The sequence below is a fragment of the Aythya ferina genome, assembly GCF_964211825.1.
Source record: "Aythya ferina genome assembly, chromosome: 25".
Taxonomy (NCBI): domain Eukaryota; kingdom Metazoa; phylum Chordata; class Aves; order Anseriformes; family Anatidae; genus Aythya; species Aythya ferina.
Genome location: NC_140323.1, coordinates 1,069,685 through 1,082,424, shown reverse-complemented (window position 1 = coordinate 1,082,424; position 12,740 = coordinate 1,069,685). Strand labels below are relative to the sequence as shown.

Below are 12,740 nucleotides of genomic sequence, written 5' to 3'. Positions count from 1 at the left end.
CCAGCCTGCCTCAGAAGCCTGCTGCCAGCGACAGTCTTTCTGCTAAATTTCCAGCACTGAAGCAAGAAATCCATCCTAGAGCTTTATGGGGAGCTTTAATGGGAAATGCCCAAGAGCTGAAACGTGCAGGCTTAAACGGCAAAAAATGTGGCAATTCTGCAGAGATGCACCTCAGTAGCGAGGGCTGTTGCTGTTGCCTCCAGTTTCTATTTCAGGCAGGAGATGCAGCAACGCTCCAGTGCGCATCCCCGGCGCCGACAGAGCTCTACTAGAAATGTCCATTTTACACAAACACAACGCTATTTGATGGTGTTTGCCCTGGAGGGCGAGAAATCCTAGCACGAAAGGAGCAGTCTGAAGGCTGCAGGGTTGGCTGGGCTTCTCGCTTTGTCACCGTTCGGTACAAAAAGGCGAAGGGAAGCGCGTGCAGCCGGCGCCTGGTGCTGCGTGGTGAGGGGCAGCACCTCGGGTGCCCACCCAGCACGTTTGGTGAGGTTCCCCCAGGGCAGCAGCACTGCAGGGCTTTGGGATCCGCTCCCCGTCGGGTGCCTGTGTCCGTGGGGATGTCCTGAGGCTCGGGGAGGTGATGGGTGACCTTGCATCTGGGCTGGGGAATCAGTCCCTGCAGGCATGGACTTATCGAGCTGTTTTTCTGGCACCGAGCATTTCATCACGAGAGCCACCCTCATTGAAACACTAATAATGAAAGCAGACAGGTAATTTAATCATGGAAAGTTCCTACAAAGAGATTCAATGTCTTCTAATGGCAGCCTGCTGGGAGGACCTGGAACGGAATCCAAATGTTTTCTAGTTCTGGTGCAGGCCGGGCGAAATAAAGAACCAAAACTTCAGCACAAGGCATGTGCTGGAGCTCCACGTCACAGCCTTGAACGGCTCCTACCCTTATCACCGGGGGTGCTCCCCTGCTACAGATCCACGGCACAATGTGGTATTTTGCTAATCTCCTAAGATAATGCAGAGCTTATGCGTGCTGCCTGTATTGTGGGGGTATTAAAGGCCAACGTCGGTGCAGTGCCGTGGAAGGACGGTGGGTTCCTGAACTGAAATGCGCTCCGCCTCGGCACGTGGGGTGTGCCCTGCCGCAGGGCAGGGGTCGAGCAGCTGGGAGAGGCTGGGTGGGCACTGCCACCCCACACAGCCAGAGGTGGGAAGGCTCTCCCAGAGCCCCAAACCCTTAAAAAAGATCACCTTTTGGGTCTGTCTCGAGCTTTGCCCCTCGTCTTCCCGGTGTCCGTGGCACCGTGTTTGGATGCGCTCCTGCCTGGCGCTGGAAGCACACCTGTGAGCTGGGCAGGGGAATCATTTCTCTCTCCAAACGTCAACAAGAAGCTTCCTGCTGCGGAGATGATCCCTTTCTTCTTCCTCACTCGCAGGAATCATCATTCTTCCCGTCTGACATCATCATCTGTTGGCATGGAAACCGAGCCCTCAGGAAGCCAGGCAGTGGAGCACCCAGGCATCAGCGGGCGCATCTCATCCCTGTCTCACCGGGCACGGGGCTGGGGGCACAGGGGAGACACCGGGCTCACAGCCCCATGCAGAGCACCAGAGCCCCCATGGCCACCAGGACGTGCTGTAGCAGGGTCAGCTGTGGGTGCCAGGCTATGGGAAGGGGCATCCTGCACCCAGCCGGGCTCCCCGCGTGGGGCCAGCTCACCTGGACATCCTCCTGCCTCCAGCCCAAAGCCTCAATTCCCAGTTGGAATTGGCCTGCACGAGGCTTGTCCGGTGGTATCTCTCTTTATTAGCCCTGTCTGACCTCATTACTAGGAAGAAGCTCAATTTAACGAGCTGCCGGTGCCCCCAAGGGAACTGTGGAAAACAGTTGTTTTTTTACAAAGGCTGCTGATCCTTCGTGTCCGGCGTTTCCATTCCTGTCTGGCAATAACCAGGGGGTTGCGTGGCAGCAGCTGTGTCCCTGACAGCTTGTCCCTGCTGCTCATTCCTCGGGTGACTTCGTGGTGTCCCCACGTCCTCAGCACGGGCAGGTGTGGGACTGCGAGGTGTCCGACTGGCACAGGTGTAACTAAAGCAGGATCTGACCCTGTTTGCATTTTCCCATCTGAAATTTCAGGGCTTTTGAGGCAGTCTTGGGCTGACGGCTTAACCCTGCCGGAGGCTCCCTGGATCTGGCCATGGGTGTCAAGCCAGACCTCCTGTTACTCTTCTTGTGTACCACAAAAAAATCAGATTGGAAGGTAATGAGGAAGGAGAGAAATCCAGAAAAGAACTGCATCTGCGTACCCAGCACGTCTGTGCATGGCAGGAGGCGGCGGGGCTCTTTCTAGAGGAGGATTTGTTTGGAGGAGGGTGCAGAGGATGTGTGTGAGGATGTCCTTGTGTCTCCTGCTGGGCTGGCCCATTTCTCAGGTAAACCTAAAGACGCTTAACAGCCAGATCTCTTCTGTTAAGGGGATGTGAACCAGAAAGAAAACCAGATATCCCTCCCTGCTGCTCTGCCCTGCCTCTACTGAAGGCTCTGACTTATCCAAAGCCGCTTCCTCGCGCCTCTGCCTCCGTGCAGCAGCCAGGCACGAGTAAACCGAGAGCACGAGGGGACCCGGCACAGCAGCCTGGAGCAAAGCTTCAGCAGGTGGCACCTCTGGGATGGAGGCTGTTTGGGGACTGGGGGTCCCCACGTGTCCCCCCCGCAGCGTGGGGCCACCGGTGGCTGCACCCGCCGGGGCACGCGGCTGCTCGCGCCTCTCCCTGCGGTGTGTGCGGCGATGTAGACACCGTGTTGCAATCAAATGGCTCTTCAAATATGCAAATCCTGGTAGGAAAGACAATGTAAATTGTTTGTTTATCCTCCTCCCTTCCCCTCGCACGGCTCCCCAGGCCATGAATTATTAACTTTTGGAAGAGATGGCACGATCTCAGCAGCAGCCACTCAGCGCTGGGATTTGTCGCAGCTCGGGCTGTTTTCCTGCAGGAGCAGGGAGCCGTGTTTCCGTGGGGTGGTTTGGTACTCAGAGCCCGTCGGAGTGAGCGAGCCATATGGCTGCTGTGATAGCTCCCTGCTCGCTCGGCACTGAGGCTGGGCTGCTTGCTCCTCGCCGAGTCCTGCATGCTCGGAAGGAGCAGGACGGCAGCAGCAGCTACCAGGCATTAAGAGATGGGGTTTGAGGAAGCTCCCGTGGCAGCCAGAGGCAGTGGTGGTTGTCTGAGTGTCATTCCTGGTGCGTATGGAGAAAAAAGAAACCACCTATGTGGTAATTTGGCCCAGTTGTGCTGCCTGTGGAGTCCTGCAGTCGTTTGGTTTGGGGAGGGCATAAAAAGCTTGCTTTGCAGTCACTGTTGCTCTTGGATGCCCGTGATCAGTCATGGCACGAGGACAGCCTGTAAGCTCACCTCATGGCAGAAATATTTATCCTTCCTTCTCAGGGGCTGGGGAAATGACAGGAACCTCTCCTTTAGCTCCTGTGCGTGCTGCCTGCCAGCTCTTTGCTCTGCCTCCAGGTCGCAAGCTGAGATTTGGAATGAGCTCCCTCTCCTTACCTCATCCTCTTCCCTTCACCCTCCACCCCCAAAACAAAATCTGCATTTGGCCGCCGTGAAATCACCTGTAATCATTTGTGCTTCTTCCAGATCAGAGCAGATGGTCCTCCCCACGGTGGAATTCAGTACGAGATGGTGACAGTGTTCAAGGACGGGAGCCCAGTGCTGCGAGACATGGCCTTCTCCGTCGACCACAAGTACCTCTACGTCATGTCGGAGCGGCAGGTAGGGCGCCGGCTTCCTTCCACGTGGCACGGGCTGCTGGTGCTGCTGGAGCAGGGCACGGGGTTGGCATGGGTGACGTGGTAGCAGCAGCTCTTTTAGCTGCCTCTGACCAAAGGTTTTCACATGTGCATGGAGGGACAGAGCTGTCCCGGTTTGTTGTGGTCTGCAAGTATTGGGAACTGGGCTGGGCTGGGCTGGGCTGCTGCGAGGGAAATGTGCTTTGGGGATCGGACCTGTCGCTGGCTGCTTGATGAGCTGCTGGTGTTGCTGGTGCACTCCCTGCAGCGAGTGGTGTGGGTTGGTGCAGCTTTGTCTGAGCATCCTTTATGGTGGCTTTATTTTTTATTTACTGGTGTGCTCGAAATGTTTGTGGGTGAGCGACGCCAGTCGGAGGTGGGACCCAGCGTGGTGTGGGCAGGAGCTGTGCAAGCAACGTCTGCAGTAAGGGAGTTGTTTTTTTCCTATGTTACACCATGATGTTATGAGGAAAATGTCATTAGTGTTTGCACAACGTGTGAGATAGAGGTGGCGTGAGTCTGTTCGCATGTTCAGCGCGACCATCCACATGCATCAATCCTGACTGGCTGAATTCTGCAAGACAGAGGCAGCTTCTCGTTCCCAAAAGGGGATTTCTGTGGAGAAACCCACCCAAACTCTTGCTGGGGATCATCAACGCCGTTAAGTTAAGACAAGAAGCGACCCCCATGAGATTCCCACGGGAGGAGGCTGCAGCTGGGTGGCTGTGCTGGTGTCTCTGGGCCTCGTCCCCGCAGCCCCTCCTCTGAGCTTGTTTATGAGCAGGATAAACTGCTGCTCCGCAGAGAGGGACCAGGCTGTGGAAAGCAAAACTGAAATGATTATGATGGAAATTTATGGCCAGCAGTGCACGGGAGCCTGCTGCTGAGGGAGCCGGCCCAATGTAAATAACGTGGGGCCTCAGCTGCGGCAGATCTGGGGTCTTCTGGTTTCTTCTCCGAGACAGGCAAACGTGAGGAGTCCCAAGCACTGAGCCAGACTTTTGGGTTCACTGGCTGCTGAGCGTTTTATTGGCCATTACTCACAGCTGTGTAATTCAGATTAATGGGGCTGGTGCCTTGTGGGTGGTGGAGACAGAGAAGGGTGACATCCGAAGCCGTCTGGATGCCGTTAAAGCGTTGTGGTGGGTTAACCCCCTGGCCACTGGGAGCTTCCTCAGCTGCTGGTGGATAGCACACAGATACCTGTGCTCCCTCATCCTGCCCCGAGGGGGATGTGAGGGGAGGCAGCAGTGGGAAGAGCTCTGGGACCTGCTGGTGGAGGCAGGGAGCAAGCAGGGGCCTTGCTGCTCCTCCAAAGCTAGCAAAGCTGTTTTACCAACCTGTAGCAAAGCAGAACAAAAAGGCAAATATTTTCCTTGGCTATAAAGTGACTTAAAGCCAGGGAATGAGCACTTCAGAAGAGTGCAGAATCTTCTCCCTGCTAAAAGACTGAACTGGGTGAATTCCTGTGGTTACAGAAGACGTAATAGGCTTTTTATTAGCAGCCCAGTGATAGAAGCTGCCACAAACAGGCACACATTTAGGATCCCACCCCAGCTTGAGCTTGGATTAGATGGTGAAAACGAGGATCTCTGCAAACTTTGAAATCAAGACTTGATTAAGACATTAACGTGGTCGTTTTCTCCAGGAGCCACGTACTCCTGGTGCTCGTACCAGGGAGAAGGCGATCCAACACGCATCCAAAACAGTTCCTGAGGAAAATCCAGCGGGAGCACCTCCAGCTCATCTTTTATGAGGCGCGAGAATCTTAATATTCACCAAAGTGCTAATTTGTGTAATTGTTAAACAAAAAGATGTGAAGAGAGTTAGCAAAGAAGAGAATACTCCTGGAACACCAGTTCCACCTCAAGCCAAGGCCTTGGCATGGCTGTGCCCGGGGTGAGGCTCCTGGCACGGGGCTGGTGCTCCCGGTCCCCAGCCCTTTGCCCTCGTGGAGCTGTGAGCTTTGCCTCCAGAAACCCCAGCACGCTGTTACATATGGATTTTGTCAGCTCCCGTGACCCTCACCGCCCTACTCCCGGCAATGTGATTGTTCAGCAAAATAGAGGGGGGAATGTATTTTTTTTCTTAAGTGCTACGTGGTAAAGGAGCGCGGTGACTGAAAAGGGGTCAGCCCCGAGAAAAGGAGACAGGTCCACCGGATTGTGAGATCTGAGGCTGTAAAGAGTGGGAAGTGCCCGTAGAAGGACTGAAAATACACAGCAAAAATGTCTTGTGGAGGCTTGAAATCTGGAATAAAATGAAATTCTGCCACAGCAGAATGACACGCAGAGCAGCTGTTCGTAGCGCTGCGGCGCGTTCCCGTGGTGGGGGAGGATTGTCCAGAGCCTGTCGTTTTGAGTATCTGCTGGGAAAGAAATAGGATATATGCCTGGGGCAAAACATATCTTTCACAAACGGTGTATTTTTGTGAGATTCAGCAAGGCAACGTGCTCCTCCCAGTAGCGGGTCCCAAGCTCTGTGTGTCTGTGGGGTGTTTGGCAGCAGGGATGTGATGCTCTGCGTGGACAGTGATTGTGCACGGGCACACAACGGGCTGTGATGTGCAGGCAGATGCTTCCCAGCACAAAGCATACGTGTCATTTCTGTATCACGCCCGTCTTCCTTCCATGCTAGCACCAGCTAGGATCAGCTTTGTGCTGGGGAAAGCGGTTGCTTTATCCTAAAATCTGGAGCTCTGGTTGTGTGCTCAGTCCTGCCACACTCCCCCTGGCTCCTGTCCCAGCCCTGTCTGTGCTTCTCTCCAATTTATCCGCAGTCCTTTTGAGCTCTCCATGAGCCTTTCATGTTTCATTGCCAACTTCTTCCAAAGCAGAATATTTGACATTTGATTTCACTCCCACAAAGCACAGAAGCAACAGTTGCACAGCCCAGTCCGGGGGAGAGGAGGATAAAGAAACTTTGCTTCCAGCCACTTATTCCGAGTCCTTTAACCACATGATTTAAGAGTGCTCATTAGGAGCTTTTACAGGCTCTCTTCCCACTGCACCTGGCTTCCAATAGCTCTTGTGGCAAAAGAAATGCGATTCTGACCCTGGCTATTTAAAACAGAAATCCATTTCTCGGCATTGCTCTAGCAGGCAAACACCATTTCTGCCCACAAGCTGCGTGAGGCTCAAACAGGGCGAGGTGCTGCTGGGTGGGAGATGTGTGGCATTAGCAGGGCTCCGGGGGTGCTGGGACTGGAATAGGATCGGCGGCTGCTGGGCGGCACTGGGAGGTGTTGGGGGTGCTGTGTGGTGTCCCCGGGGTGCAGCAGCCGTGGGTGCTGTGGGGAGCCCCCGGGTTAAAAATGTTCTCATTTCGGTGCTGGGTCTGCCACGGAGCCCACCCCAACCACCCCTGCCTGGGCAGAAAAACCTCTCGGTTTCCTTGCTTTCTGAGAAATACTGCTTGTGTTCAGACAAAGCGGCTCTGTAATTCAGTCCTGAAGCATTCATTGTCAGTGTGTGAGGAAGGCGGTGGGGATTTTTAATGTAGGAAATCTCAGCCCACTTCAATTAAATAAGGTCCACAGGACAAGTGCAATTTTAAGACTCGGAGGCTGCAGCCCCTTTTCACTCCATCTCTGCCGTCTGCACAAGTTCAAGCTGTCGCAGCGCTGGTTTCGTGTGCAGGAGGTTTGGTTTCGCTCCCACGTACACCTTCAGCAGTCGCGAGTTAACCCTGTTGGAAGCAGTGGGCCCACTTCAGCACACGGATTATATAAGCGACAGAGGAACCGGGGCCAAAGATTTTTGCAGCTCTTGATAGAAGAGCGAATTTTGTTATTTTTAATCTGGGAGCGAGCGGAGGCTCAATCAAAAGCACGGCAGGCATCGGGGCAGGAATTGCCGTCTCCAGAAGATTTCACCACCTAATCAAGGGCTATAAACACGAAATATAAAACCGTGGGATAAAAATACCGCAGGGCTTGTTGGAAGGAGTGTCTCTGCGCCAGTACAGAGGAGCGTGGCCAGGCCAGGTCTCTCCCCTTCCTGAATTCAGAGCTGCAGATGCTGACCGTGGGCTCTCCTGGCAGCTGAGCTGCCCGGCTCTGGGTGCAGGACCTGGTGGAGGGGTTCCCAGGTGCCTTCAGATGTGGGGGAGCCACCCCTGGGGGCTGTCACTGCTTTTTCCCTACCTGCAGACATGCCTGCACTACAACATGTTTTTCCTTCTTCATTTTCCAGCACCTTTTCTTTTCTTTTCTTTTTTTTTTTTTTTTTTTTCCCAGCTAATGTAATGCTCTCTAACTTGTTTGTTCTCATCACGTAAATCCCTTTGATAAGGCTCTGAGGTCACAGGATGCGTCTCTGTTCCCCGCCGGGTGAAGCAGCACCTCCCTAATTAGGCACGTGGCCGCAGCGTTGCAAATGCAAAACGCATCTTCTGTAAGCAGCCCCCAAAATCCTTGTGAGCTTCATCACCTCCGAAGCGTCGCTCTGAGCTCATCTGCAGCTACTTCAGCGATTAATTCTGCCACAGGGGGATGATTTCATTCCGCTTTTACACGCTAGGTAACAGAGCAGCATCCTGCTCCGTGACTGGGAACCTCACCGCTCCCATGGTAGAGATAATAGGAGCTAATCACCCACTGAAATGCAGGTAAAGTCAATTAGCAGAGCAGCCTGAGAGATGCAGGAGCATCCACCCATCCATCCATCCACCTATCCATCCGTCCACCCATCCTTGGCTCCCCAGTGGATGCAGTTGGGCATTGGGCACCCCACGATCTCCGTGCCCGAGGGCTGCCCCTCATCTGCCCGGCCCCAGCAGCGCTGCCCTCAGGCTCTGCTTTTTGGGGACAGACAAGGAGGATTTGGGCTGACTTTCTGTTGATTTCGAGCAAGAACCCGGGTGATTCCTCCTGGCTGCTGTGATGCCGATACTACTGTTGGGTGCTGTGCAGAGCCCCTGGGGCAGAGAGCTGTGAGCAGAGTGGTGCTTCTGCCTCTCAATCGGTGAGACATGGCAAAGATTAATGCTGGCCCCTAAAGATTCCCCTCATGCCATGGCAAGAAGGGCGAGCAGCGTGGTCCTTGCTGCTGCTGGCCCCGAGGAGCATCGCGGAGGGGTTTGCAGCACCTGCTCGTGCCTCACTGTCCTAAAACGCAGGAGTTGATGCAGGCTTCTTGCCACTTGCCTCCCTGTGCTCAGTTAGGAGTAATTAAGCAATTCAGGTAAAAACGTGTCTGCGGTCATTAACCATACCCACGGCAAGAAGGATGCTCTAATTAATGTCAGTTGACCCCAAAGCCTCAGTTCCCTGCCCTGCTGGCAGCCTGCTGTGCCTGCAGCTCCGACAGCTCTGATGTTGGTGCCTGGCCCCAGGAACACCCTGGAGCCCTCTGAGGTTTATGTGCAAGCACCAAACGCCCAGGATTTCAAGGGTGCAGAGGTCTTTGGAGTAACAGATGCTTGAAAGGCAAGCTTTCCCGAAAGATGCAGTAAAAAAACACCCCAATGTAAAAATTCGGCGTTGGGGTCAGTGGGTTTGGTTTTGTAAATGAGATGTGTTTCAGACACTGCTCACGTCATTGTGCCTTTCAAGTGCTTGCTAGGTTTGCTCTCAGGATTAGGTTGTGTTGTTTTTGCTTTGTATTAGTCTATTTTTTCCCCTGCCAGTCACAGCCACAGGGTTCCCATGTATTTGCTTCCCTTTCCAATTCCTTCTAATCCGCAGCCCTATTGTTTAATTTTCAGACAGGCAACCCCAGCCCTGAAATACTTCCAGAACTTCCCTGTGTGCACGTACACAGCCACAGAAACACCAGTCCTCCTCCTCAGAGCCCCAGTGCATCAGGCATTTGTAAGGGGACAAACGGGGTGAGGAACAACCCCGTCAACGGCCTTTGCTGTGCCTTTGGTTTCTGCACATCCCCGTGGCTTTGTGGTGTGGGACAGGCGGGTGACCAACAGGTGAATGTCAAACCTTCCCATCTGAAAAGCAAGCTGGGATTTCTGGTGCATCTCTGTGCGTGGTGGTGATGTTTGTGGACCAGACTGAGCAATTCATGGGCTGTGCTGAGCTGTTGGATTTCTTTTTTTGCCCCCCTTTGGACTCGGGTGACTTCAGCAGGGCCAGATTCTGGCAAGGGCTCTGCAGGGCATGGTCAGACCTGCTTGGGACTGCTCCAGCCACTGCAAGTGGGGACCCTGGTGATGCCTGGTGCTCTTTGGACTTGTGTCTTCTTCAGCAGGCTGCTGAATCTGTGTGTTTGGACAGGCAGACGCGGGTCTCCTTAACAGGAGTAATGAGAGAAGGGAGAGAATTGCGTTCCCGAGACAGAAAATCACTAGAAGGAGAAATCTGTAATTTCTGCCCATTTCAGAAAGTGCTCGGCTATGAAATTTACCAGTAAACCTCCGATTCCTCTCCTTTCTATCAGAGCTTTTTAGAAGTCTTTGCTTCTCCCCCCTCCTTCCTTGGCTCCTTCAGTAGTTGGTCTTCAGCAAATGAGTTTGGCGCCTGTTCAGCCAGCGAGGAGGGGAATTGTTCACACCGGGCGCTGACAAAAAGGAAACATAACTCACAATATGGCGAGGGGAGCGCTGAAATCGCACAAATTATTCTATTTTATACTTTAATTAGTTTGAATTAGCACAGGGAATAGATGCATAAAATGATCCAGCCAAGGGTGAAATGGAAAAAGGGCCGCGGTGCAGAGCGTCGCCGCATTATCCTGAAGTTTGCAGGAAGGGAGCGTGGGCGATGTGCTCGCCCCTCCAAATCCTCTTCCGATGAGCTCAGAGCGAGGACGGTGCCAGGAAGGACACTGGTCACACAGTACTGCCACGGACACACGCTGCAGAAGCACTGCATGGCGCTGGGCAGGATCAGGCCCCCCTTGGTGAGAGGCAGAGCTGCCCCCAGCGCACCACGCTTGGCTCCGGGCTCCTCCTTGAGCCTCACCCTGAGCCCTGTGGCTCGAGGGACAGAAGGATTTAAAGAGAGTTCAGGTCCAACCCGACTCCTAACCCAAGCATCTTTGGCCTTTTTTTTTTCTTTTTTTCTTGCTTTCAAGGTTCTGAAAAGTTCTGCGAAATCAGGTCGGCTGGGTTTTGGCCAGCTCAGGATTACAGTCCAATTACAGCACTTGTCATTTTTTTGTTTCAGATCAGAGGGGGGAAACGCAGCTATAAACATGGTTTCCTGCAATAACACCAAAATGAGCAGGGCTGAAAAATGCAGACTGGGTTCCAGCCCAAACCTCTGAATGCGCCGACCTAGTGGGATCCTTGGGCCAGTCCGGCTGGCACCATGGCACAAACAAGTATGCAGCTTGAAAACCAAATTCCCACCAAACTATTTGAAAAGTTTGGAAATGTTCAGGGGGAAGAAAAAAAAAAAGAATTTCTGCAGATTCCAGATAGCTTGGAAACCATGGCTCTGCCCCGGGGGAAATGGCTGTGATGTGTTTCAAGCTGGGACTAAATATAAAAGTTCAGACTGGTTGCAAAGCAGAAAAACAACTGTTTGTGGGTTTTCTTCTGCCTTTCCCTCCTCCTTCCTCTTCCAGGGGAAACATTTTGACAGGGAAAAACTTCGCTGTGGTGAAGATGTTGAGATTTTTCTGGAGCGCACCAGAACCTGTGTGCGGAGGAGGGTGCGGGGGCTTCGCTGGAAGCCTTTTTCCGGAGGCTGGGCTGGGTCAGCATCCCCAGTGAGGGTCCTGAGCCCCTCAGCTGTGGGTCCCCTTTCTCCTGGGGGGGCTGGAAGCTCCCCCCCAGCTCCTGGATGGGGCTGCCCGAAGCCGGAGCCCCCCTGCCCCACGGCTGCTGCGACCTGGCCCTGCACTGCGGAGCCGTGCGATAGCTCTGGCATTTCTGGGCGACGCTAGTGAGGAAAAGAAGCTCCATTAATAATCCTCTATTTATTTTAGCAGTGTGCAGGAATGTGCCCGGCAGACTAAACACGCCGGCTCTCCCCGCCCCAGGGCTGGGAGCAGGGGGAGCACCGCGGGTGCCCGCTGCTGGACTCCCAACAGTGGGGCCCGAGGGTTTCTGTGAGGGTGCAAAATAATTCATTTTTAGTACAGTGAAGCTTAGGAAGAGCTCCTTGCACTGGGAGGCTGCTGATTGCCCTGTCTCTTCCCTCTGTGCCCACCTGCCTGTGCAGTTATCACGGCTGCTGAATTTTCACCGGCTGCCCTGCAGCAAGCAGCAGCGGCTGAACGTTTCGCTGTCTGCTAACAGATTTCTCCTCCCCAAAGCCCTATGAGACGGAGCAGCAATACCACGTCTGAGATGAGGAATTGAAGCACAGAGAGGCTGCGTGACCTACCCAAAGTCACCCAGGAAATATACGGCGTAGGAAGAGATTGGACTGAAACCTCCCCGATCCCCGCTCCCACACCAAAGCACCGTCCTTCATTTCATCACGGAGAAGTTCCACACTCTGTAGTTGCAGGGAGCTGGATTTAGGAAGAGAAGGCTCCAGTCATGGCCTGAAGTGATGAAGAGCTTACGGAGTCTTCATCAACACGAGCAACGTCGGTGCTGAGGCCGTGGTGCTGCACCACCGGCTGGCTCCTGAGTGCTGGGATCAGGGTCCCCATCCTGTGCCACAGCTGCAAGGGGCAGGGACCGGCAGCATTTTCAGGTTTGGCTGAGCAGCAGCTGGATCCATCTGTGGCAGCATTCTGAGTTTCAACCAAGGCTTGGTGTGCCTCTTGGTGCCAAGCTGCTCCCTGGGGATCAATAAGAACCCATTAACGTTCCAGGCGTGAACTCTTTTTTGGGCTGACCAGGAAGGCAAGGCTACTCCATAACCCAGTCTGCTTCCTGTCACTGCCCACCTTCGGGAAAAATGGGGGGGTTTGTGGGTTTTTAATTGAAGAGGTGGCAGGAAAAGATCGTGCTTGGATCCCAGCTCTCCTCGCAGCCTGAGGACTGCAGCTCAGAGGGCTGCTCAGTTGCCGAGGAGCTGGCATGGGCACCTCGCAGCGTGCTGGAAGCTGGCATGGAAATCGCACG

General features: G+C 54.0%; 1 protein-coding gene across 2 annotated transcripts in view; it reads left to right on the top strand.

Moving 5' to 3' along the window:
* The window catches only part of PLXNA2 (plexin A2), a 142,726-nt gene that overhangs the window by 58,700 nt on the left and 71,286 nt on the right, over positions 1–12,740 (top strand). For both annotated transcript variants that reach the window (XM_084498117.1, XM_084498118.1), the window contains exon 4: positions 3,610–3,744. In XM_084498117.1, the coding sequence (XP_084354243.1) occupies positions 3,610–3,744 (135 nt within the window). The remainder of the gene's footprint in view (positions 1–3,609; positions 3,745–12,740) is intronic.